At 43.1% G+C, this 26239-nt stretch overlaps 2 protein-coding genes across 2 annotated transcripts; both read left to right on the top strand.

The window, feature by feature from the left end:
* Window positions 1–830: 830 nt before the first annotated feature.
* On the top strand, window positions 831–19574 carry LOC143103604 (phosphatidate phosphatase LPIN2). The gene is made up of 20 exons (XM_076267323.1): window positions 831–964; window positions 5503–5703; window positions 6001–6096; window positions 6502–6713; window positions 6834–6947; window positions 7322–7433; window positions 8102–8855; window positions 9227–9320; window positions 9783–9961; window positions 13086–13179; window positions 13284–13353; window positions 13806–13898; window positions 14140–14210; window positions 14616–14766; window positions 14918–15066; window positions 15292–15378; window positions 15958–16110; window positions 17619–17733; window positions 17885–17988; window positions 18175–19574. Exons 2-20 carry the CDS (start codon window positions 5512–5514, stop codon window positions 18317–18319), a joined length of 2985 nt encoding a protein of 994 aa, XP_076123438.1. The 5' UTR covers window positions 831–964; window positions 5503–5511; the 3' UTR covers window positions 18320–19574.
* A 380-nt stretch (window positions 19575–19954) lies between these two features.
* On the top strand, window positions 19955–22622 carry trim107 (tripartite motif containing 107). The gene is made up of 2 exons (XM_076267571.1): window positions 19955–20026; window positions 20920–22622. The coding sequence occupies exon 2, from the start codon at window positions 20946–20948 to the stop codon at window positions 22518–22520; it is 1575 nt and encodes a 524-aa protein (XP_076123686.1). The 5' UTR covers window positions 19955–20026; window positions 20920–20945; the 3' UTR covers window positions 22521–22622.
* The last annotated feature ends 3617 nt before the right edge of the window (window positions 22623–26239 follow it).

Below are 26239 nucleotides of genomic sequence, written 5' to 3'. Positions count from 1 at the left end.
TGTGTGTGTGTGTGTGTGTGTGTGTGTGTGTGTGTGTGTCAATATTATTTAAGCAAGCAATTAATACTAACTCTTGTGTGGTGTTGTGTATGTTACTGAGCTAAAATGTCTCCCAACATTTTCAATAACTTCAATAAATTTCAATAAATTATTCCTCAATTATATGTTCAAAGACATTACATTAAACTAATATTGCCCATGCATGCAGATCCAGTCCTTCCATATGATAGCCTACATTATTGATAGACATCAGTCGGAAGAGGCAAGGTTATCTGATTGTGGAGAAGACTACCACCTTGTGGCGAGTTTTCAGAAAAAAATAGTCGCCATTCCTCTTTTATCTGCGTAGGTCTCTTAATTCCCAAAGAACACATCTCCGTGCTTTATTGTAATAAAGTCGGGTAGCTAAAGCAATTACTAGTCTGCAATCATTTTAGGCATAGCCTACTCTTCACCCTATACGAACGGTTTTAGTCTGAAAGTGATCAAGAAATTCAATGATCATCGATCTATACGATCTATCTAGTAGGTGATGATCAATGCATCTGACAGTAGATTACGCCTACTTCTGTCAACTGGGTTGGTTGACTTGCCTGGCTTTGAGGAATATGCCATGTTGTGTAGGCCATGCTACATTGGAGTGCAGAAAACGTAGGCTAGGGTGATATGTCAGAACTGGCTTGACAAAAATAAGTATAGGCTATTGCCTGTCCACGTGGTTTCGAGAAAGAAAACAATCAGCAAAGTCAATTGAATGACTTTTCCCTTATCCTTTTGGATAGCTGGCACTATGTAAACAAAACAGCGCGGGCAAGGCGTAAACTAACATATTCATTCGCTTCTGATTGGTGGCCTACTTTGATTGACTGTTGTATCGTTCCAAACAGAGGGCCAATTTGCTCAGGCATCGAGACATCGGAAGTTTAGGAAAGGTTCTGTACAGCGCGAATCTCCTTCGCTTGAGGTAAGTTAGGCTACTTTGTGACCTTAAACTCTAGTTTGTACATTTTGAAAAACAGCCATCTAGCTGTTTTAACATAACAAACAGAACAAGTTGTGCTTTTACATTTATCAACAACTAGTAGGATACCACTGAACTTCATGAGTGGCTATTTGGTTATCATTGTTGCCAGGTTGCTTGGACATTGTTGGATGCTAACTAACTTGGGCTAACAAAGCAATGCCTGTTAATAAATCATACGGGTATTGTATCTTGATAAACGTCTTTCATGTCTCAAGAAAGTTACCCAAGAATTTAGGACGATTCGCCGAAACACGAAAAACGGCATTCTTTGAACTGTTGAAACTGTCTGACTTAAACGACATTTCACCCCATGTTGAACTCCAAACCGCAAGAAAGCAAATTTTACACTGTTAACATGCGTTGGAATTAGTAGCAAATGAGTAACCAACCAGTGTGTAACAAGGAAACTCCAAAGGGTCCAAATGATGCTCTATGATTAGTAGCTTACGTTGATTGTAGACCTTTGCTGTATGGCTCTGTATTCAAATGGGCATAGAGATAGAGATCTACAATTGTAAACACCGCAGGCATCCTTCCATTTAAAATGTCGACATCCTTGATGAGTAGCCTTAGCCTAGGCTAAGATGTTGTGTAATGTCAATAGTTCCGCTTTTGTTATCAAAATGTCTATCATTATGTAAATTGCTTGGCTAAAAAGCTTGAAACCAATTCTCAGGTACTATGGAGGCCGTTTCCCTGGAAACTTGATAACTTTGCTTACTAGCCTACAGTAGTCTAGGCTATATCCTGACCTAGTTTTTCCAATTCATTGATTATTTTTGTTTTGTTTTGCTCTGGGCTATCCATGCTTGCTCTCAGTTCCTGTGTTTACTTCAACAATGTGGTATTGTACCATGTTGTGTTTTTTCCCCACTCATACACTTTTGTTATTTTATTTATCTCAGATAATCTGGTCACAACCACATAGCCTCTCCATAGACTTCCACACTTTTTTTGTCTTGTGGGCACCACACTTGCTGGCTGAACTGTAAAAGGTAACCACTTTCGTCTGTACTATAGTGAAGATGCATTTCCTATGACACAGTTCTGTGGAGTGCACTTGTCACTTTCTGCTCAGGGGTTTTGGTGAGGAATACATTGTAACAATGTCTAAAGAGGGAGAAATATGTCTCAAATAGCTTTCTTTATTAAAAGCATGAATCTGCCTTATACGTTTATGTACTTGATAGGAAAGGCTAAATTATTTCAGTGCTAATTTTAAAAGTGACCTTTTTTTGTAACATCTAGCAAATATCTCCTTAGTATCCGCTAGCTCTCCAGTTTCTGATAACATTGTTAATTGTGTTTGCTTAGAAACTTAAGAATGAAAAACAATCATGACATCATTCAGCATTGTAAACCCTACCTTTAAAGCCATGAATCTCATAGAAGCTAGAATTAACTGCATTCATCCAACCGTCATCCAAACATGATCAAACATGATCCCCTGGTAAGATGACGTGGGAACAGGCTAATGATGGCATTACTTCTGACTAAAACAGTGTTTCTCAAAGTGTGGTCCACAAGCTATCCCAAGTGGTTTGCAAGCAGATGTGGTAAAATATAATATAGATGAGTTGTTTGCAATATTGAACAAACAAACTCCAATATTGATCCAAACAGTTCTGCAACACTGCCTATGTAGCTAAGCTACGTCAATTTAAATATGAATCCTCTGACACATTACCAAGGTGGTTCAATGAGTAGGCCTATTGTGTAATATACTATATAGGTCTACGGTTTTCTTTTTTTTAGCTAGATGGTCCGTGATTTTCTTTATTGGTTAAGTGGTCCTTGGTCTGAAAAAGTTTGAGAAACACAGGACTAAAACATCCTCTATTTATAGAACATAGCCTACCGTCTTTGTATTGCAAGTTGAAGCAATATTCATTTGAGTTATTTTTGGTTCTACTTTTCACAGCATGACATGCCCAGGAACATGTCCACTCCCCTTGGTCCTCTTTTCTCTGACAGTGTCACCCTGCCTGTACTCCCTGCCTCCGTACATGAGCTGACATTGTGCATTTCAGGGCTTTGTGACTCGAAAACTGCTGTCCACTGCAGATTCTACAGCAAATAATGTATCAGTACCAAAAAAAAGATCAACCCACCCTACTGAAAAAGGGACTGACTGAGCACAAAGAACAGAACAATCACTACTGTTTTGGGGACTTTAAAAAAATGTCATTTAATGTCCCTCTGCCTACCAGAATCAACTAGAAGTGATGAAATCAGTATTTGGAGAGGTCTCAGGCCCAGCTCTTGACATCCTCCAACACACACACACACAAACAAACTCCTTCTCTCATATAGCCAGTTCGGTCAAGTAGGATAGTATCCTGGCCTATATCAGTCCAGATGAGCCTACTGGTCCACTTATGTAGTGGTGGCTGTAGTGGCTGAGGGTGGTTGTATGAGGGTCATGGAGTGTGACGGGTGAATGTGGGTCAGAAGAATAGTAAAAACATTGCAAATTGTTATCTTGGCTGCTTCTCTTTACAACATACAAAAGAGAGAGAGAGAGAGAGAGAGAGGATTTTTTGTGTTGGATTGAGAGGAATTGTTAGTGGATCATGTGGTGCATTTTGTATCCATCTGTCTGTTAGAGAGAGAGAGAGATGGAGAGGGAGGCAGAGAGAGAGAGAGAAATCTGGACTGTGTGTGTGTGGGTGTGTGTTTGAATGAAAGGGTCTCTCATGCTGGCCTGGGATGATCAGTGTTGAATGTGCTGGGACTCTCTCTCTCTCTCTCTCTCATTCAGTGTCCATCTCATTGCTGTACAGTCAGTGGTTGATTAGGCTACATGTCCCAGAGCTCCGTCAGAGTGAGCCATCTGTGTTTCCCTGGAGTTCGTGCCCTCAGGCGGGTCCTGAACCTCATCCGCCTAGACCTAGACTATGTGGACCACCTCTGGATGCTGCCTCTGAAGAGATCAACCTGTTGGCCACTGGAGTAACGCCCAAGAGAAAGAAAGAGGAGGGAGATTTTGGGTGGGTGGGGGGGCAGGGGGATGAAGGAGGGCCTGGGCTTCGATGGCAGCTGGAGGGTCGAGGGGACCAGGCTACACAGGGAAGGGCTACTTCCAGCCCTCTCTATGGGTAAGAGAATCGCAGTCTCACATCAGGCACTGACGCTCCACAGGGTTAGCATCTAGGCTGCTAGCCAAAGCCGGAATCACTAGCACAGCTGGCCCACATGCTGTTTCAAAGGATAAGCAGGAGATAACATTCACCACTCGGAGCCTGTGGAGGTTTCACAGGTTATAAATAGCACATTTTTGAAGTGATTGTCTGAACATGTAGCCTACTGATTGATTTGTCTGTGAGGTAAAATTTATTTTTGCTCCATGAACTAAGGATTTATGTTTGTGAGGTCAAAGTTATACAAAAACATGTCAGTGTTATGTTATTTTGGTCTATCAGGTGATTTATGATGTCTTATTTTTACCTTAAAAAGTGACCTAACCTTACAAAGTTTCTTTATACAAATTTTAGCATTGCAACAACTTGCTAAGGCCCAGGCCTACAGTATATCCAAACAATGATTGATGTGCCTCATTGACGTGCAAGTATTTTGTTCTGAAGTACACACTTTCCCTTTATCAACGGTCTAACACATGATGTCAGGTCATCCATGTTAAGGCTTGTGGTCTGAAATCGTTATCTTTCAGTCCCTCCCTACTTCCTGCTGAGGAGAGTGATTTAAAAGGCAGTGCTTCACATGTAACACTAACTGCTACAAAGAGTCGGGCCTGGGAGAACAGCAACAGCCTGCTTGGGCTTGTTAACGTTTTTACATGGATTTTACTCAGCCCCCGCTGTCTGTTCAGACATGCCATAGGCAATGGTTTCTATCGCAGTCAATTCCAGATTTCTTAGGAGAGCCACCTGGCCAAAATGCATTTTAAACCCAAGTCAAACTGTGACTGAACTTTCATCCACATTGTGTTATTGCTCATGTGGGTGGAACATTGGCGCTTAAAAAGACTTCAGGCCTAAAGCCAAAACATTACACAATGTGCCACTGCTGGAACCAATAGAGCCTGAAACAGATATTTACGATTGGAGAAGGTCCTCTTATTGGTGTTGGTGTCGTTAACCGTACAGCCTCTTGAGTCAATACTTAGATCCCTGTTGACTTTGATTACAGAAAGACTGTGTTTGTTATGATGTTATTTCATCCCTCTGGTTGCCTTGGTCTACACTAAACTTCTAGGTCGGTATTAGTTGGATAAAGTGTGGTTTAGTGCTTCTTTTTCTCTCCTCTTGTCTGTGTTGAGTTTTGTCTTTGGCTTGTGATTGGATATTGTGCATAGCTTTGTGTTGCTCAAGGTCTCTTGTGGCCACTCTTGGACACACTGTTACTATTTGTCTCAGCATGTATGTGGAAATGAGCAAGATGTGAATGGTGCCGTATTCTGTCCTCCATCCCTCTATGTTGCTTGCTGTCTCTCACTAACGTCTGCTCCCCCTGCCCAGTCCCAGACCATGAACTACGTGGGCCACCTGGCAGAGACGGTGTTTGTGACGGTGAAGGAGCTGTACCGCGGCCTCAACCCGGCTACACTCACAGGCGGAATCGACGTGATCGTGGTGCAGCAGCCCGATGGCAGCTTCCAGTGTTCCCCCTTCCACGTGCGCTTTGGCAAGCTCGGGGTGCTACGCTCCAAGGAGAAAGTGGTATGAGGCGCCTAATACAAGGAAGTCTCACTTTGATGTGTTGATTTGTGTGTAAAATAAGTGTTGTATTAAATAGCTAGTAATAATTGGTATAATAAATAAATTGGTATATTAAATGACTAATAATAATTGGTACAATGAATATATGATACATAATTAACATGTTTAATGGGCTCAAACATCTCATTCTCATGTCTGTATGAAGAATAGTCCAGAGGACGTTTTTAAGCAGTTATACCACCTGCAACAGTTGTTCTCCGCCTGTAACCATTATTTACGTGTCTTGTGGCCATATAGGTGGACATTGAGATCAATGGTGAGCCGGTGGATCTGCACATGAAGTTGGGGGACAATGGCGAAGCCTTCTTTGTTGAGGAGAACGAGGACCTGGAGGTACGGATGCACTCTGCTGGGAGCAGACAGAGCTCTGTGTCTTAACTTCAAGCTACAGCAGCCAGAGTAAATCACTCCTGTCTATTAGTGATACACGTGACATCACCTTTTTGACCCCAGGGCTAATGGATACCACCGTCCCTATTTTTGACTTGACACCTTGTCTGTTTTGTAGATTAATTGTCAAAAGTTTCAAGTCATTCCTTTGGAACGTAGGTCAACTGGTTGCAGGGCAATAGTACATTGCGATGTGCCGCGCTAAATGGTCGCTTGCTGGTAGGACACAGTGCTATGAAGCCTAACCACTCAGGAGATGTTGTCCCATTGCCACCCCTATTGTGGTCTTTCCTCTGCCAGGCACCTCCTTAACAAGTGTTCTCTTCCTTGGTTGTCATCCTCCTCCAGGCCCGGGTACCTGCCCACCTCTGCACCTCTCCTATCCACATGAAGCCCGGGGAGGGCTCAGCCGATTCTACAGAACCCTCGGGGCCGCCCGGTTCCCGCCGAAAGAAACGCAGACGGAAACGTGCTCGCTCTGACTCGTTCCGCAGAGACGACGATGGCAGCTCCTCTTCTGACCTCCCTGAGCAGGAGGAGGAGACGGTCTTCGCTGCAAGGTCAGAGATCATTCTGATTATACAGTAGTGTACAACACAAACATGATCAGTGTGATGTTTGCCATATGGACTGTTTTTGCCCAGTGGTTCATTTGACTGTTTTGTTCTGTGCTTGAGCAGTAAGTCGGTGTACTTCTCCGTCTCTGAAGACACTTTTGAGGATCTGACCACTTGTCCACCTCAGTCATGGGACGGCCACTCTCATTCAGATGGGGAGCTTTCCCCAAACGAGAGGTAAGGAAGCTGAAATGGCAATAGAGAAAATAGATTCAAGATTCTAGATCTAGACATACATCTAGTTCTAAACTAGTCTAGATTCATGACTCTTGATCTAGACCTACATCTAGTTCTAAACTAGTCTAGATTCATGATTCTTGATCTAGACCAACATCTAGTTCTAAACTAGTCTAGATTCATGATTCTTGATCTAGACCTACATCTTATTCTAAAATTGTTTCATAATTTAACTGTTGCATGGTGATGGCATTTTTTTCTCCATCCTCAAAAAGCAAGAAGCTGACTGTTGACTAACTGTGGATGACTAAGGTCTTCCTTATCATGAGCAGAAGTGATGGTCTAATGTTCACGTTCCCCTCTGCTCTCTGCAGCACTGTGTTTCACAGTCGAGCCTCCTCCCCTAAGAGTGACTCAGAACTGCTGGTCAAGCCCCAGGAGTCTGTTGGACCACAGATTCAGTGGTCCTGGGGAGGCTTCCCAGAGGTAACACCCCCCAACCCCCCCCCCCCCACACACACACACACACACACACACACTCACACAGACACAGACACAGACACAGACACAGACACAGACACAGACACAGACACAGACACAGACACAGACACAGACTCACACACTCACACAGACATGACCCTTAACAGTAGAGTGTGAAGAACCAGGTTGCCATTTTGGAGTCAGTATCAGATCTTGGTAAACCCTGCGCCCTCACATTTCCTCTCCTAGCATTATTCCTCATATCCCTTTCTCCACTCTTCTATCTCCTCCTCCTTCAGTCCTCTCCTAGCATTATTCCTCATATCCCTTTCTCCACTATTCTATCTCCTCCTCCTTCGGGTCCTCTCCTCCTGTGGGATCCTCCATTATTAGAGGAAAGGCGCTTTATCCAGCAGTATAAACATACTGGGATGGTCTGGGAGTATTGTGGATACAAGGTGTAATATTTGTATAGGTGGGAGTATTCACTCTGCTCTACTGTCAGTCCTAGTCACCCTCTGTTTGACTAGTTTCAGTTGTCCACATCTGACTGCTAAAGCCAGAAATGAAACTGTACAAATATACTGTACGCAGCTATATATAAATTGAATATAAAAATGCTGTTAAATATTATGTATGGATTAAATCTTCTTTTGTGACCTCTCCTCTCTCAGGTATTCCAGTCTGAAAAGTCGTCAGCAGACCCACAGCGCACCCCGACCTCCCCACACACTCCCTCCGAAAACTCCCACTTCCGCACCATCCACCGGCAGGACTCTTTTGACCTGGACTCTTCGGACCCTGCAAACGCCTCGTTCTCCTCGGCGCTTCCCGTTACCGTGGTGAGGCCAGAGCCTCGGACGCCCGTGACGGACTCTAACTCCTTCTCTTTCGCAACAAGCTCCACCCCCAGCCACGCCCCGGACCCCGCCCAGTGCCTCCTGCCTCCGCCATCCCCCGTGGAGACCTTAGGGCCTGGCGAGACGCCTCTCTCAGAGTCCCTGGAGGCCCAGGTCATCTCGGAGAGCTTCAGGCATACTGATAGCAACGGCAGTGTAGTGTTCTCGACAGCAAACACTGGACATTCCTCTGCGACATTAAGCAGCTCCAGCTGTTCCAGTTTAGGCAATGCAGACCTCACGTCGAGCACAGATGTTGTAACTGACCTCACGCTGGAGCCTGTGGACTCAGAAAGTCCAGAAGGAACCAGCTCCCGAGAGGGAGACAGCGGAATTGAGCCCTGCACAAGCCCTGAGGTACTGGAGGATGACCGCGAACAGAGGGAGGAGGGTGTGAGCTCGCAGACCAATCAAGAAGCAGAGTGTGCAGGAAGGACAGAGAATAGTGAAGAGCTCGGCCAACCAGAGGAGCGTCCTGGCTCTGCAGAGCCCGCCTCTAAGTCAGCGGATGGTCAGGACAAGAGGAAAGGTTTGTTGAACTCAATTGTGTCTCAGAAGCACTGTGTTTTAGGAGTTAGTTGTGTCAGGTTGGTTTTCTTAGCTGATGTTAGTCTCGGATTTATTGGAGATTAATTTATTCTTTGAGGTGAAATCAAACCAGGTTTATCTTTGTCCTTGACCAGAAAACCATCCCTGAGCTGTTTACATTCATAAATTCTTTGGGAAGCAGTTTAATCTAAAACAATTTATGAGACACAACCAAACCAAACCTTGGCTGCAACCAGAGCTACAGTTGTTTACAGATGTTAGGAGCCACTAATGTTTGAGCAAGATCCTAAGCAGAAACAGGGTCAGATCACATATAAAAAAATTGAGAGATCTCCTCCTGCCTTGGCATAGGTAAGCGCAGTCAGCACCTAGGACCGTCTGATATCTACCTAGATGACCTCACCAAGCTGGACCCTGAGGTGGTGGCTCTCTACTTCCCCAAAAGGTGAGAGGTCAAGCACCATTCCAAAGTGGACATGTCCTGCCCTGAATAAAAATATATTGACAAGTGTTGATACAATATTTTGACATTGCACTCTCATAAGATGTATCCTCTAAAGATAGCGGCTGCTCTTTTGTGGGCTGTCGAATGATTGATATTCAGTGGAGTATTTTTTTTATTTATGTGTGTGGTTCTCTACCAGACCCTCTGCAGTGAGTGTTTTTAAAAAGATAAGATTAGATTAGATTAGAAGCACTTTTTACCCTGCTCAGAAGAGCCACATGGTATCAAGAGTAATGAGAGAGGGTGGTATTGCATAGTATAGTATTGCATAGTATTATAAATACAGGATTCAGAAAGTAGTCAAAAGAAGACTGAACTAAACTAAGTGCATGGAATGAGTCTTGCTACTGTGGTCAGCCGTGCTGACCCCTCATCTCCTCTCCTTTGTTCACCTCTTTGCAGTGAGACCGAGTCAGCCTCCAGGCCAGGTGCTGACCAGTCAGGCAACCAGTCCCCCCAGTCAGTTGGCAGCGCCAACATGGACAGTGGCACAGAATACCTGTCGGACGCTCCCGCTGACACCCTGGACGTCACCATGTCTCTGTGTGGGAGAGACGGAGGCACCACCCAGATCAACAAAGGTAACGGCAGAGAGGGGGGAGGAGACAAATCCGCTTATTAAGTCATGATGCAATAATAGGCCAATAATCGTTCTTCCGTGTCCAACTGCTCCCACAGCCACTCGTTTTCCCCTATTCCCCTATATTTTTTCCCCGCTACTGGTAGAGTACCGGTAGCCGATAAGTAGTCATTCTAGTACTCACTTGCTCTAGCCTGACGAGCCAGACCCACATCAAGATGTAGGGTCTGGGAACTTTGGCATTGGCAGTGCTCAATCCGATCCGGTCTTTCAAATTTCCTCTGCACACAATAGGATAGCTACAACTCATGAGTCCCATGCGTTTTCCACCAGCAGAGCTAGTTGGCTAGTTGATCAAACTTTTGCCAATTTAAATAACGCTTAACTTGAGTCACGATTCAAAGACCGCTGTTCACCAGCAGCAGCATCGATCTTCTTTGTTTTCAAGTAGCACAAGGATTAAAGTTCTCCGTCATAGGACGGATTTCCGTCAATTTGATTTTAGAAATGTCATATTTGAGATCGATGCAGATCCGATGAGAAAAAAAATAGGAGGGGGGGGGACTGTCACCTTTGCTTTTCCTTTTTTAAGGCAACTACAAATATAAGGTAAATGTTTAAAGACCTAATGTTCTTGAGAACTTTCTGTGTCTCAATCCGTGACCGCTCAAGAAGATACGTCCTACGTCAGCCATGAGTTTCGCTTTGTATGTTGTAGCTACACACTTGTCTCGGGCGTTTGCTTAAAAAAAAGAACACGTATGGAGGACTATAACGGTCTAAAAGTTGGATTATAGTGACACAATCGAGACAGCTGATGAGGTTGGCCAATCCGTCTAACTTTTTTGGATATGATATTGTGAGCTCTATGTGCGAATTCGGAGGCTGTGTTCTTTCCGTGCATCAATGTAGACACTTACTATCGCGAACTCTTGTCAGGGGAGGTCATTCATTTTCATCCGTTCATGACTTGAACAGATAGCCTGCTATGCCACCCGATGTAGGCTACTATTATTGTTACAGTTTTTAATCAATGCAACTAACATTATGTGTAAAGCGACGCAATATAAACCGTAGCCTATGCAATTTATTATCCCGTCTGTTATGACATACAACAATGTTTTTCACAATTTGCGACGGAAGGTTTTGACTGAGCGTGTCGAGTAAGGGGGTCAGTCGTGTTTGTGACGCACAGACAGCCTTGTAGCCTATTTTGCTTAGGCCTCACTTTTAACGACAATAGGTTGTGAGTGTTTGTTGACAAAAAATAACCATACAATTAAAATAGTCAACTTAAAACTTTGCTATAAAATATTATTAATTTATAGCACAAAACCATAACCAGTGGGCCTACCAGAACCTCGCATATTAGCGTCATGATTTGTGTGCGTCTATTTGGCAAGGCCACTAGCTGTCATGGATGCGTTGTTGCTAAAGGAAGGCAGGTGTCAAAAGTTAAAAAATAAATGCAGATGGGCAGCTGTTGGAAACGGGGGAGAACTAACAAGCCATGGTGTAAAGAAATTGTGCCAGGAGTTTGCTTTTGCGCGGTTCGCTGCAAGAAAATTGTTTATGGATGCAATAGGAAAACGTTTTAGCACGCCACCAATCAGAAGACCGCCATAAGGTTAACGTTCGTGCACTTCAGGACATCTTCCCTACCTGGTGCAACTAGCCACCACGACAGAGGTAGGCTACGTTTATCTATGGCTGACCGTTTTTACGTTTAGAAAGTAGGCTACGCATGTTCTTTCATAGCGCAACACGACCTGTCCTTAACCATATCGCAACCTCTTGTCAACCTTATACAATCTGTTGCTGAAGACAAAAGCGCCGTCTCCAGATTGTCGTTACAAATGCGCAGACCTCCTGCATGAGCACACACAGTATTGCTGCTCATTGGAAAACTGAGTTGTCTGTAAAACTCAAAATTACCATGTTATCATTAAATGCGGATGGGGCAACAAATGGAAATATGAACAATATCTAGAATGTTCTGATTTGTTACTTTGATGAGGAAACTTGATTTTATAGATTTTACTTGGTGTTGAATTGCATATTAACAAGAAAAAAATCTCCCCTTTAAACACTTTTGGCCTGAAGTAATTAAATAAGAGTGTGTTAAAGCCTTTCTACAATATTGCTGCAGTAGAAAAGAACAGCGATGGCTAATCAGCAATGGTCAGGGATGGTACTAAAATATATTTTTGTTCATCAGGAAAACTCAATCTCAATCAAGAACACTCTCAATTCGCCTTATTCACATGGTGGCCATTGGCGGCTAAAACGAGGCTAGGGTACACAAACCATAGGATTGTTATGTTCTATGCATTCACCTGTAGGTGGCATTAATTATATAGTAAGTGTACCCTGTAGCCTCGTTTTGGTTTAAACAATGGCCGCTGTGTGAATAAGGCGAATACTCCCTTTACTTTGCTGTTTGCATCTTTTTGTACATTAAAAACCAATAGGTCGCGACCGCAAAAGGGGTGCTATCTCTATAGGTAGATATGAACAACGTATGACTTATGGCCTGAAAAAAGTTCAGTCAAACGATTTTTTTTCACTTTAATCCCTGAGTAGCAGGAAATTCATGTGTAACCGTCGCCGACTCTATACACGATGTGATTGGCCTGATAGAAGTTTAATTTTTCCAGCTCACAAGCCAACAGAGAGTTGCTTGACTACCCTGGCTGCAAATTACATTTGCTGCCGCTAGGGTGCGTCTAGATTTCTAGGCTACACTTGCTCCCTCATCCTAACAAAATCCTATTTTTGGCGGAGGCCTGGACATCGTTACCCTTGATTATATCATCTGGCTGCACAGCTACACTAATTACTCTGTTAGAGTTAGCATTTTGTTTTTACCCTCACTAAAACAGAGCTGATGGTGACAAGATTTACAGGTTGTGAAAACCGGCTGGCTGTGCTAGTCAATGTATTTGGATGAAAAAGCTGTTGGGCCTGTGACGTCGGACCTAAGTATTTGCTGAGTAAATCAGATGTAAAAATATTTTGAATAGTGTGCATAACGTTTTTTCGAAAACCTTTTTTGTTTTGGCTGAAGTATGCATACTGTGTATGACTGACTATAATAAAGAGGGATTCATTTCTTTTCTCTGTAGAGAAGTTTATGGAGCACATCGTCACTTTTCAGCATTTTGTGAGCAACCCAGGAATCATAGATGATCCAAACCTTGTCATCTGCATCAACAATAAGTGAGCATGCAATCAAAAATTATCTCTGACTCTGTCTGCAGATTGTTAGACCACTGGAGTCTGAAATAAATCATCATTATGATCAGTGTGTTGTCATTCTGCAGGTACTATAACTGGGCAGTAGCTGCCCCTATGATCTTGTCCATGCAAGCCTTCCAGAGGAATCTTCCAAAGGTGGGCCTTTTATGGGTATTCAGAAAAGCAACAATATGGATCATAAACTCCCTCTTCTCGTATTTGTTTAATCATTGCTATCTACAAACATTGTCATCGCTCACATTATTTCACACTTTTAACAATCCCCACAGTCAAGTCAAGTAAACTTTATTGTCATCTTCGCTGTACAAGATCCTAAGCTCAAACATGGGTGGGTCAGCTGATTGCTTCTACACACACAACACAATAGCTTCAGTTCATGCACTACTAGACACGTTGCTCATTGAGTGACTTGCCCTTGTGCACTTTGCCCATGATTCTCATGATGACACATAAAGCTAATAAAGAGGTCCAGAGAGGCATAAGAGCCGCAGTTTGTATACGTCACTCCCATCCGTCATCAGTGCTCTCAGTGTCCGGTCTCTGTTGGTGTGGTGACCTTCCTCCCTCCTGTCTGTGGGCCTTTGCAGAGCACCATCGAGCAGCTGGTGAAGGATAAGATGCCAAAGAAGTCTGGCCTGTGGTGGTTCTCCTGGAGGAGGAAGGACATGGACACCAGCCAGGTACACAGTCTGGGCAGAGGCACTCGCAATGATTCTGCATTAGGCACAGTGGTGTGTGTGTGGGTGGGTGTGTGTGTGTGTGTGTGGGGGTATGTGTGTGGGATGTTGTTGTGTAGTCCACTGTCCTGTCTCCCGTGTTGTTTTGATTATGCAAAATTGACATTTGAGATGACATTTCTCTCTCTCTCTTTCTCCCCCCCTCCCCCCTCCCCCCTCCTTTCCCTCTCATTTTCTCTGGCAGGCCAATTCTAAGGCAGAAGAGCACACACAGACTGAATCATCAGACCCTTTGTCTGGTCCCTCAACCTCAAAGTGAGTGTGGATGTACACACTACATGCAGACACACGTCACAGTTATGCATGCACACACACATTCTAGGGACTAGGCTGCTATAGGTTTGCAGGAGTCAAAAGAATATCGCTGTTGTCAGGTGGAAACCTCGTCACTCCATATTTGTTGGGGTTTTTTGACAACAAAATGTTGAAAAATTTTCACAATACAAGTTTTTTTCAATTTCCTAAAGACTAATGGATTTGGAGATACGATGTTTCCACCCGACAGCAGCAATATGTAAAGCAGAGCCGTATCTGATATAAAGTATATTATATGTACAAGTCTTAATCTATGTTTGGGAAAGCAGCCCATAGTGTAAAGTGACTGGTTTAAACAAGGCTGAATCTTCTGAGAACTCCCTGCGTGTTCCTGCTGTTGTCTAGGCAGCACTCTCTGGAGGCCTACGCTGACGGGAGGCCTGGCTCTGAGACCCCTGAGAACCCAGAGACGCTCACGCGCTCCGACACCCTGAGCACGGAGCAGTGCATCAGCCAGATGTACCGCAAGTCCCTCCGCCTCACCTCCCAGCAGATAGTGAGTACACCATGGTAACACGTAACCATGATAACCCATGTGATTGATCTTTTCCTGTTTCTGGCCTTGAGGGGATTATTATGGGCTGGAGATGCAGTTGTCTGGATGTGAATGTGCTATTGAGAGAGTTGCTAAGCGTTGGTGTGTCCAGGAGCGTCTGAACCTGAGGGAAGGGGCCAATACGGTGGTGTTCAGTGTCACCACTCAGTATCAGGGCACTTGCCGCTGCGAGGCTGCCATCTACCTGTGGAACTGGGACGACAGGGTCATCATCTCCGACATTGATGGAACCATTACAAAGTGAGTTAAAGTGTCTGCCTGTCTGTCTATAGCACATTTGCATGATTTTATTATTATACGTGTATTAAGTGTAACTTTGTTTTAACTACTCAAGCACATGTTTGGAAGTGGGTGGACATGTGATGCATGCCTGTTTTATCACAGTCTAAGGAGTTTAAGCAAAAACAAAAACAAAAAATGTTTGTTTGTTTTTTCAACCATGTGTGGCACCTGCTCTTCTTTAAGGTCTGATGCCCTTGGGCATATTTTACCTCAGCTGGGCAAAGACTGGACTCATCGTGGAATTGCTAAGCTCTACCACAAAATTCACAAGTAAGAGCCATGCTTATATATATATATATATATATATATATATATATATTATATAGTAGCACTAGGGCTGGGCGATATGGCCTAAATCTCAGATTTTTTCACATAAAACCGATTTACGATTTTAATCAACCCCCCTACAAACTACAAATGACAAAAAAAACAAAACAAGTTATGACTTTGTTTTGTTTTAGTCGGATGGGGGTGGTATAGTGCAGATCTCAGGCCTACTCTGGCATTACCAGCATCATTACAGTAGTTTATACATTGTGCAGTAGGCCTAAGCCTCTATATTTATGGATGATCTCACTAATGAGCGCCATTACTTTTGATGTCAGATCCTGCGTATGTTTGCTGTCTATCAGCAGCTGCATAAAGTTCAGTGATGGAATGTAAATGTTTTGCCCAGCCCTAATTAGCAGGGTTGGAAGCATCAAACAGCCACTACATTTTAACCAGCTGGTGGCTGTTGCTAATGTCCATCCCTGTGCAGTATGCTACTGGAAGCCAGTTCACATACACATAGACTAGGTGAATGTCAACACTGTATGCAATAGTCACGTGTGTGGTCTGCTCTCATAGGAACGGCTATAAGTTCCTGTACTGCTCTGCGCGGGCCATCGGCATGGCAGCCATCACTAAAGGCTACCTGCAGTGGGTAAACGATGGAGGGGTGGTCCTTCCCAAGGGCCCGGTCCTATTGGCTCCCAGCAGCCTCTTTTCTGCTCTTCACAGGTACATGTGCGCGCGCGCACGCACGCACGCACACACACACACACACACTGATGGTAATTTTGATACCACAGATGAAGATAGATAGAGACCCAGTCAGACCAATAGTATGAAAAATCAGGAACAGAGTTTATTTACAATGATGCGCATCAAGGGAGAGACGGCATGACTTCACCTAAAGATCCATCAGCTGCTCTACAACTAGACACGGAAATAGTTAGGGTTTAAGTGTCCTTCCAGGCTAACGGAAGATGCCATTGGTCATCCCATCTCACGTGGACTACACTGAATCAGACTCTGATTAGTGGCAACCTGGCAATCTGGAGCAGATAGCTACTGATGCAGCCATGGAGAACAGTGAAACACTGCAAAGTCATAATATTCTCGCTTATCTCTAAATACAGTAACACACAGATATACACAGGGACAGTACAGATATCATACAGTCATTACATAGAATCATACTTTTAGTGTCGAAGTGACGCACTAGTGAGAAATGCAGAACATTAAACCACATATTGGAATATTGGACATAATATTCTATTCCACTTTCTCTCAACACACACACACACACACACACACACACACACACACACACACACACACACACACACACACACACACACACACACACACAGAGATAGACACAAATAGATATACAATATAAGTACAGTGTGTGTTCTCAAAAGAATGATACCGTCTTTCAAATTCCCTCTGCACGCAATAGGACAGCGCTCCAACTCATGAGTCCCATGCGTTTTCCCACCAGCGGAGCTAGTTGGCTAGTTCAAACTTTTGCCAACTTAACAAAAGCTTAACTCGTGTCACACTGTTCGCCAACAGCAACATCCATCATCTTTGTTTTCAAGTAGCAGGGAATTCAAGCCAAACCGTTGCAACTCTGCCATCAATCATTATGTTAAGCCCACCTAACGTCTCGATGTGATTGACCCTATCAAAGTTACATTTTTCCAGCTCGCAAGCCAACGGAGAGCTGCTAGACTAGCCCGGACAGCAAAATACATTTGCTGCTGCTAGGGTGCGTCTAGATTTCTAGGCTAATATACAATGACCTCATTCGTAAGATATGATGAATAGATCAGTGTTTCCCACAGAATTGAATTCTATTTGTGGTGGTAGGTTTGCAGAATTAACTTGAATGCAACAGTTTTTAACAAATTAGCGCAGTGTGGTTATGATGCTAACCAGATTTAAGCACAATTTAGTACAACCTGGAAAATCATTGTGTGGTGGTCAATGTTGATATTGTGGTGGGTCGCCACAAATAAGTCAATGTATGGGAAACACTGTAGATATTAAACGTAATGAAAAGTGATTCTCCTTAGTTTATTATGAAAGGGATGAACACACTGCACCCTTCATAATATTGTTAGTATTTATTGCTGCAATGTAGAGAAACTGAAATCCATAAAGATGCAAACCCCAATGTGATGCACCAATAAAGGAATCTTTAAATCATAATTTGTAATGTGTGTTTGTTCCCTTTCTAGAGAAGTGATTGAGAAGAAGCCTGAGGTGTTTAAAATCGCCTGTCTCAATGACATCAGGGAACTGTTCAACCCACGCCGACAGCCTTTCTATGCAGCCTTTGGAAACAGGACCAATGTGAGGGCTCATCTGCTTTTATGAATAGACACACTTAGCCAGAACTCACGCATCACCTCTTTCTAGCAAACATTTGTTTGTATTTGTTGATGTGTATCTAATTGTGTGTGTGTGTGTGTGTGTGTGTCTCTGTGTGTGTGATTTTGTGCAGGATGCATATGCATACAAGCAAGTAGGAGTTCCAGAGACTCGTATCTTCACTGTAAATCCTAAGGGAGAGCTCATTCGGGAGAAGAGCAAAAGCAACATTTCCTCGTAAGTGACCTAGAGTTGAAAAGCCTCAACAACAACCTCAGGCATCCTCAGACATTTGGTTATTTCCTTACATCTGGTGTACCCTCCATCTTCATCTGTGTGGTGTGTGTGTGTGTGTGGTGTGTGTGTGTGTTGTGTGTGTGTGTGTGTGTGCCTGCGCCTGCTCCTACGTTTGGTTTTCCTCAGATATTTGCACCTGAGTGAGCTGGTGGAGCACGTCTTCCCAGTCATCTGTGGTGACCAGACGTCCTCCAGTTTCGACTGTCCAGACTACAGCCAGTTCACTTTCTGGAGGGAGCCCCTACCGGCCTTGGACCTGGAATCCATTTAGACCCACTACACACCCTCACCATGCCCAGTGCTATCCACTCTCTCCTTCAGGACAGCTGCCTTCATCTACACACTCCTGTCTTTTCAAAAAAAACTATCAGGAATGACCACTCATGTGTTCCTGTGACTGCCTTACTGTGGGTTTATTTGTAATCATATTATAAGAAATGGGCTTCACAGTTGTATATCTAATTGTTTTACTTTTAAAATGTCTTTGTCAGTCCTCCCGAGGGAACACAGACACATACTTGAGAATGTGCTCTAACAGGAAGTTGAAATGCTGAGTTTCTGACTTTCGTAGGGACAAACACATCCCCACGTGCCTTAGACATCTCAACAGGGTTGCTCTCTTTTGCACATTCAAGGCAATCCTAATGCCTTTGATTCAGCTTTACCTTTGCTTTTGATATTAACAAATGACTGTAATATGTGATGGCACCAGCTTGAAAAACCTAAGCATAAGTTAGTCAAGGGCTTCAGGACCAGGCCTTGTAAATGTAATACTAAAATCATATTGTCTGTGTCTGATATGCTGTGGTGTACAAGCAAAAATGTATTCCCATTTATTTATGTTTTCTGTGGTTTCTTTTAACTGAAGAAAGGTGATCATTTATTTTTAACTGTAAATGGTTGCTGTCTTGAACTGAACACTTGGACCAAAAGGACTTTCGAAACAACATTAAATTGTGACTAAATTAATTTAGGAGATGGCAGAACATAGCTTATATCATAGCTTACAATACCACTTCAATATGGTGGTATTATCTCTCTCTCTCTCTCTGTGTGAATTTGCCACTGAAATGCTGAAAGAGGGTTATCTAAAAATGTTCAGCTTTCAATAACAAGCTTGATCAGTAAATGACCATTTCCACCCCCACTTTTAATCTATCATAGGAAGCGCTGTTGTTTGGTGATGGCACTTGAAACAGCTTGTTGATGTGCTTTAATACAGTAGCTAACATTTCTCGGACTACAGTGTATCAATTCCAAACATGGAAATAGTTCTGTGGTTAAATGTTATTATTGTCATTATGTGTGTGATGTGATATGGACACTCAACAGTTTGCTTGACAGAGTTTGGACTGGAACTGTCCTGAAACAAAAAAAATGTGTGTGTGCGTGTTTTGAAACACATTTTAATGTGGAAACGGAGATACCTGTTACTGTGCATTGTCACAGAGCTCTGACTATATAATTTTTTTTTAAATTTATGATCTTATTATTTTTTAAAAATAAATGGATATTGTAAAATCAGATGTGTGACTTGCATACACTGGTGCTGTGTGGTTCTTTTTATATAGGCTATCCATGGGTTTTATCATGTCCCTTTCCACAGTCTGCAGTCTGCATTCATAATCTGCTTGATTTTAAACACCTATGGAAAGGGACCGGATGAAACCTGAATATATGTAAATGCTAAGTAAACATGCCTGAGTTAAAAAAAACTGACTTTTTGATTACCTAACATTACAACTTACAGCTGTTGGCTGTTGCAATCTAATGACAGCACAAATTATAAGCAAAGCGATAATACGCGTTACGACCTTGCTTGTTTAGTCGTAGTCCTCCAAGCAATCCTGTTGCAGCCAGTGTCAGAATGCCCCTTTGCAATGGCAGGCTATCTATCGTTTGGTTAACAAGGAGGTGACCAACCTGAGGGACAACAGGAAGTGAAGATTATTAGACGCACGCACGAACCTGCGGACGGGTGAGAAAATATATTTCCATTTCATTCTTTCCACGTTTTCTCGAAGCGTGTGTGCAGTTTCAAACTTGATACGATTTCGAATGCATTAGCCCTCGTCCATGTCCTCGTTCGTGTAAAAGTTTACTTCTCAGACCTGATGCAATTTATCTAATTGTGCAATGAGCACGTTTTCCCGAGGCACTAATATAATTATATTTAACTGAATATAGAAGAAGTCTTCTCTATAATAATAATATGCTATTTGTCCTCTCTATACGACTGTGACTGAAATAATATTAGGAAAGCTGTTGGTAGGCATTTACTGTATAAATTGTCCGATTAGATGGAACCAGCCTAGGCTGAGAAAATGAAACTTAAGGTGCAGTTTTAGTTGTCCTCAATGCTACACAGGTCCACTGTAGGTAAATAATTGACAATATAGGCCATGTGATATTTTCATTTATTCTGTAACTATACATATATATCATATAAATCATTTTTAATATATGCTACTATACAATTTTTTTCTTGTGTTCAGTGTAAATGCAATTAATTTGAAAAGGAAATAACAAAACAAGGCATTAACAATATTATTAATTCATTCATTCATTTTAAATAATCTTGTACTTCAAAGCTGGCTTCTGTCAAATAATTGTCTTAAAAAATAAAAAAGTGACTCCAAACTTTTACATTACCTTTACTCAATAGCGTACATGTGTTAAGATAGGCTACTTCATCTCTTAATTCCTGAAAGTATCAAGGTAATCATGACCTTTATGACAATCTAAGCTCTGTTTCTCTGTAAATAGATTAAGGACTGTACACACACATTTTGAGTTATAGAAACAGACCTGAATATGCTTTAATCCAGGCCACATGGTTCATGTGTTATTCTCTGTTTTTCCATTCCACAGACCTCTTTGTCAGTATAAAGGACACCATGTCCCACTACGAGGTTAAAGACTCTTTAGAAGAGGAATTAAGTTGTCCAGTTTGCCAACGTCTTCTGTCTGAACCAGTGACCCTACCCTGTGGACACACATTCTGTGAAGTCTGTCTTGAGGGGGCCGTGACTTCCAGGTCTCGTGAGGGTGGCTGGCACTATTGCTCTGAGTGCAAAAAGGGGTTCCAGGGTCTTGGCACCTTACCAAAGAACCTCATGCTTTGTAGAATCATAGAAAGCTACAAAAATGGCCTTGGGGAAGCCGCATCTAATTCTATACCAATGACCCAGCAGCAAAAAGGTAGTAAGAAACTGGACATTCAGACTGGTGATTCTTACACAAGCCATCCTGATCTTGCATCAGATGAGGGTCAGAAAAATATAGCCCTACTAGAAGTGTCACCCTCTGCTCCACTGGAAGATATCGAAGTGGGAGCAGGACTGGACCCCAGGTCAGCCTGTCCGTCAGATGAGCCCGCTTTGAAACATGAAACTAATGAGGGCAGAATCAGACTGTCTGGCCTGGCAGAAAATCTCAGGATCAAACTGGCCACTACCGAGGTCCTGTTATTCAAAGAGACAGAGAAACAGGCAGAGGCCAGAGCTGTTCATGATGGTCTCCGGGAAAAGATCGCCGGATTGCTTCAACAGATGAGAGACATGGTTGAGAAGTACACCATGATTGGAACAGAGCTGATTGAGGCCCAGTTTCAGCCTATAGAAGAGGCCATGGACAGGCATGTCAAACATGTCTCTGACTTCCTCTCTCAGCTGAAAGACGTGCAGCTTCAAGCCAGTGGTCTTTTAGAGGAGCAAGATGGAGCCAAGTTCTGTCAAGGCCTCTCGACGGTTGAACCTATGATCACAAGGCTTGTGGGAGTTCCTTTGCAAGAAATGATAAAAGCTCCAGAGGTCCCCTCCCCAAACTTGGCAGGAGCTTGTTCTGAGCTGGAACTTCAGAATGCTCAGCTCCGGGTAGAACTCGGTTCGGTGCAGAGAGCACTGCGGAACCTCCTCAACCCGTCAGAGGTGACTTTTGACCCGGACACAGTCCACCCTAGCCTTGTCCTCTCCGAAGACCTGAAGACGGTGATGTTCAGCCCCATCAAACAACCTTATCCCTCACACACTAAGAGGTTTACCAACTTCCTGCAGGCCCTGAGTTCCCAGTCCTTTGGGGAGTCACTTGGGGTGGCTGGAGGGGAACACTGCTGGGAGCTGGAGCTTGAAAACTGCTCCTGGATTGTGGGCGTGTGTTGTGGAGGGTTGCCCCGCAGTGGGGTGGGCAGTGCCCTGGAGAGCTGTTCGGGCTGCTGGTCCCTAATGTACTGTGATAACCTGCTGAGGGCATATGAGAATACAAAAGCCACGCAGCTCAAGCGCACCACCTCTCTGCGTAGAGTTCAAATACACGTCAGTTTCAACAATCAATCCGTGTCATTTTATTCTGTCAGTAATCTTGACACTACCAAGACGCTCCTCCATACTTTTGAAGTTGCCTTCACTGAGCCGGTGTATTTGGCTATTAGGATGATGTCTGGTCAACCAAAGGCACGCATTACTGTGTGTTAACTTTATTAACTCACATACTTTATTTAAGCATACATATTTAAGGTTAAATCAATTTATTTAATCGATTTCATAAATATGAATATGTCATTTATGTAATCAATAAAAATGGTCAAATAGAAAAGATTGACCTGATCTGTCCAGACTCTCGAGCCTCTTTTATTGTGATTTTTATTATAATTAACTAGCACTAGCCTACTTTATCTTACATTTGGTAAAGACTTACAATAGAGTGTAAGCTACAATATTGGTACAATAGATTGTATAGTTTGGTGTTATAATCAGCAATGATAATAAAGGGCCGATCAGAGATTGGAAGTAACAAATACTTAGGCCTAAGTAGGCTACTGTACTTAAGTAGCATTTTCAGGTATCTGTATTTTACTGGAGTAGGCCTATTTATTTATATATTTATTTACAAACTTTTTACTTTATCAATTATTTTTTATTTGTCATTGTGTGCTTTCTCAAGATCAAGGCTGATTTCAATCTAAATCGATGGGACAATATGATTAAAAAAGGAGATTGACTTTGCATCTTTATGGGTGCCACCTAAAAGGCAGCGTCAAAACAATGGTTACATGATATGGAAAACTGCTAACCTGAGGTAATTTTTGAAAAATAAGTTAAAATATTTTGATTTACCAACCTAAATAGACTAGATTTAGTGGGCGTTTACCCACTCTACCATACAAAGACAACAAAATGTAGTTTGTGTCTAACCAAAAGTGCAAAAAAGCAGAAAAGTGCAATGTGATATACAAAGTATAGACATGTGGTGCATAGACAGGACAAGAAATATAGTACAGTGTAGACAGTAGTTTACAGAAGGTGGTTCAGAATAATGTAAATTAAATATAAATATGCAGTGTATTAGCAGTTACCTTGTAAGAGCAGAATAAATATGATGTAATATGGTGTATGAACAACATGTACAGATGTAAATTAGCTGTATAGGTAACTCTGGCACAGGGCTTGAACTGTGCATGGTCACTGACAAATAAACTAATAAAAAAAATATATGAGCAGTGTAGTAGCAGTAACATTATAATAGTAGTAAGAATTATATATATATATATATATATATATATATATATATATATATATATATATATATATATACTCTATTGATCCCGTGAGGGAAATTTGGTCTCTGCATTTATCCCACACTAATCCCGGCGCAGTGAGCTGCCTGCAACAACTGCGGCGGTCGGGGAGCAGTGAGGGGTTAGGTGCCTTGCTCAAGGGCACTTCAGCCGTGCCTACTGGTCGGGGTTCGAACCGGCAACCCTCCGGTTACAAGTCTGAAGCGCTAACCAGTAGTCCACGGCTGCCCTAAAGATGTATGTAGTGTACAGAATATATGATTAGAAAAACAGAATAAATATGGATATGCAGTATGACCATAGACAGATGTACAGTATGTACAGCTATGTGCAATGGGGTAGTGCAATTGTCCGCGGGGGACTGAAGATGGGGATGTCCTCCTCCTCGTTGTTCGTGTCAAGGTTGCCATGGAGGTTCGTCGTGGACACCTCAACAGGCACAGGCACAAACAAGGAGGCATCGGGCAGGGGACGGGAGTGGGGGGGGGTTGGGGCCTTGGTTGATTGTTACCGGGATGCAGAGCTAGAGTTCAGGAGGTTGACAGCCGCAGGAAAGAAGCTTTCTCTGAACCTGCTGGTTCAGGTGCGGAGAGACCTGTAACGCCTCCTGGAGGGGAGTGGGGTGAACAGTCTGGTTGGGGTGAGAACAGTCTTTGATGATGCTGCACACCTTAAACAAGCATTGCTTGCCCTGGATGGCCTCGATGGAGGGGAGAGAGAAACCGGTGGTGCGTTGGGCACCACCGGTTTTCACCACCCTCTGCAGTGCTTTTTTTGTCATAGGCAGAGCAGTTGCACCAAACTGTGACAAAGTTGGTGAGGATACTCTTAATGGTGCAGCGGTAGAAGTTCAGGATCTGAGAAGACAGGTGGACGTTCTTTAGTCTCCTCAGAAAGAAGAGACGCTGGTGAGCCTTCATTAGGGTAGTGTTGAGGGTTCAAGAGAGGTCCTCAGAGATGTGGACACCTCAGTCCCGTTGATGAGAATGGGCGTGTGTGCTAGCTTTAGACTTCCTGAAGAGAAAGAAAGTAATTGGGATCTATCAGTCTGGAAAAGGTAAAGCCATTTCTAAAGCTTTGGGACTCCAGCAAACCACAGTGAGAGCCATTATCCACAAATGGTGAAAACATGGAACAGTGGTGAACCTTCCCAGGAGTGGCCGGCCGACCAAAATTTCCCCAAGAGCGCAGCGACAACTCATCCAAGAGGTCACAAAAGACCCCACAACGACATTCAAAGAAATGCAGCCCTCACTTGCCATAAGAAAGAGACTAGGCAAAAATGGCCTGCATGGCAGAGTTCCAAGACGAAAACCACTGCTAAGCAAAAGCAAAAATTAAGGCTCGTCTAATTTTTGCCAGATAACATATTGATGATCCCCAAGACTTTTGGGGAAATACTTTGTGGACTGACAAGACAAAAGTTGAACTTGAAAGGTGTCCCATTACATCTGGCATTAAAGTAACACTGCATTTCAGAAAAAGAACATCCAACAGTAATATGTTGGTGGTAGTGTGATGGTCTGGGGCTGTTTTGCTGCTTCAGGACCTGGAAGACTTGCTGTGATAAACGGAACCTGAAGGAGAGTGTCCGGCCATCTGTTCGTGATCTCAAGCTGAAGCGAACTTGGGTTCTGCAGTAGGACAATGAACCAGGTCCACCTCTGAATGGCTGAAGAAAAACAAAAGGCCAAAGTCCTGACCTGAATCCTATTGAGATGCTGTGGCATGACCTTAAAAAGCCAGTTCATGCTCGAAAACCCTCCAATGTGGCTGAATTACAACAATTCTGCAAAGATGAGTGGGCCAAAATTCCTCCACAGCGCTATATAAAAGACTCATTGCAAGTTATCTCAACGCTTGATTGAAGTTGTTGCTGCTAAGGCCCAACCAGTTATTAGGTTTAGGGGGCAATCACTTTTTCACACAGGGCCATTAATAATAAAAATCTTAACTTAATAACTGCATTTTGTGTTTACTTGTATTTTCTTTGTCTTATATTGAAATGTGTTTGATGATCTGAAACATTTAGGTGTGACAAACGTGCAAAAAAAAAAAGAAATCAGGAAGGGGGCAAACACAGGTCATCCCACAGGTGTTGCTATTGTCAAGGTGGGTGTCGTAGAGATGGCATCCTCTGTGCTCCTGTTTTGATGGTAGGTCCTAGGCAATTTGGAAGGGGTCCAGTGAGGGTGGTAAGCAGGTCTTGAGATGGGCCAGGACCATAGATATATCTATGGGCCAGGACCAGCCTCTCGAAATATTTCATGATGATGGGGGTAAGTGCAACTAGACGGAAGTCATTAAGGCTTGTTGCAGTGGAGTTGCAGTGCAGTGGGGATTATCTCTACTTCTACTTGAGTATGGAAAGCAAAGATCCAAGCTCTAAGCTAGAGCTCTGCTCTAAGATCTTTGATGGAAAGTCTGTAGCCTACTTTTACCATCTCTGGGGCTGATAATGCTACTTTGTTGACAATTTTGTTGTCTGAATTTACCAGTAGCCTAGAGGCTACCACTACAAGGTGGTACATGTACCACTACAAGTACCATGATCCTTTGCAACTACGTTGCTGCAGCTGCTAGGCCATTTGACGAGAAATGCTAATGTTAAAATCT

Source organism: Alosa pseudoharengus, unplaced genomic scaffold (genome assembly GCF_046254945.1).
Source record: "Alosa pseudoharengus isolate Yale_2024_CS ecotype anadromous, Long Island Sound unplaced genomic scaffold, YU_APseudo_1.1 YU_APseudo_1.1_scf_5, whole genome shotgun sequence".
Lineage (NCBI taxonomy): Eukaryota > Metazoa > Chordata > Actinopteri > Clupeiformes > Clupeidae > Alosa > Alosa pseudoharengus.
This window is presented reverse-complemented; position numbering and strand designations above follow the sequence as displayed.

Coding starts and splice junctions, on each gene's coding strand:
- trim107 (XM_076267571.1), top strand. CDS start 20,946: ATGTCCCACTACGAGGTTAAAGACTCTTTAGAAGAGGAATTAAGTTGT.
- LOC143103604 (XM_076267323.1), top strand. CDS start 5,512: ATGAACTACGTGGGCCACCTGGCAGAGACGGTGTTTGTGACGGTGAAG. Junction 14,767..14,917: donor GCCTCACCTCCCAGCAGATA/GTGAGTACACCA, acceptor TGGTGTGTCCAG/GAGCGTCTGAACCTGAGGGA. Junction 15,379..15,957: donor CTCTACCACAAAATTCACAA/GTAAGAGCCATG, acceptor CTGCTCTCATAG/GAACGGCTATAAGTTCCTGT.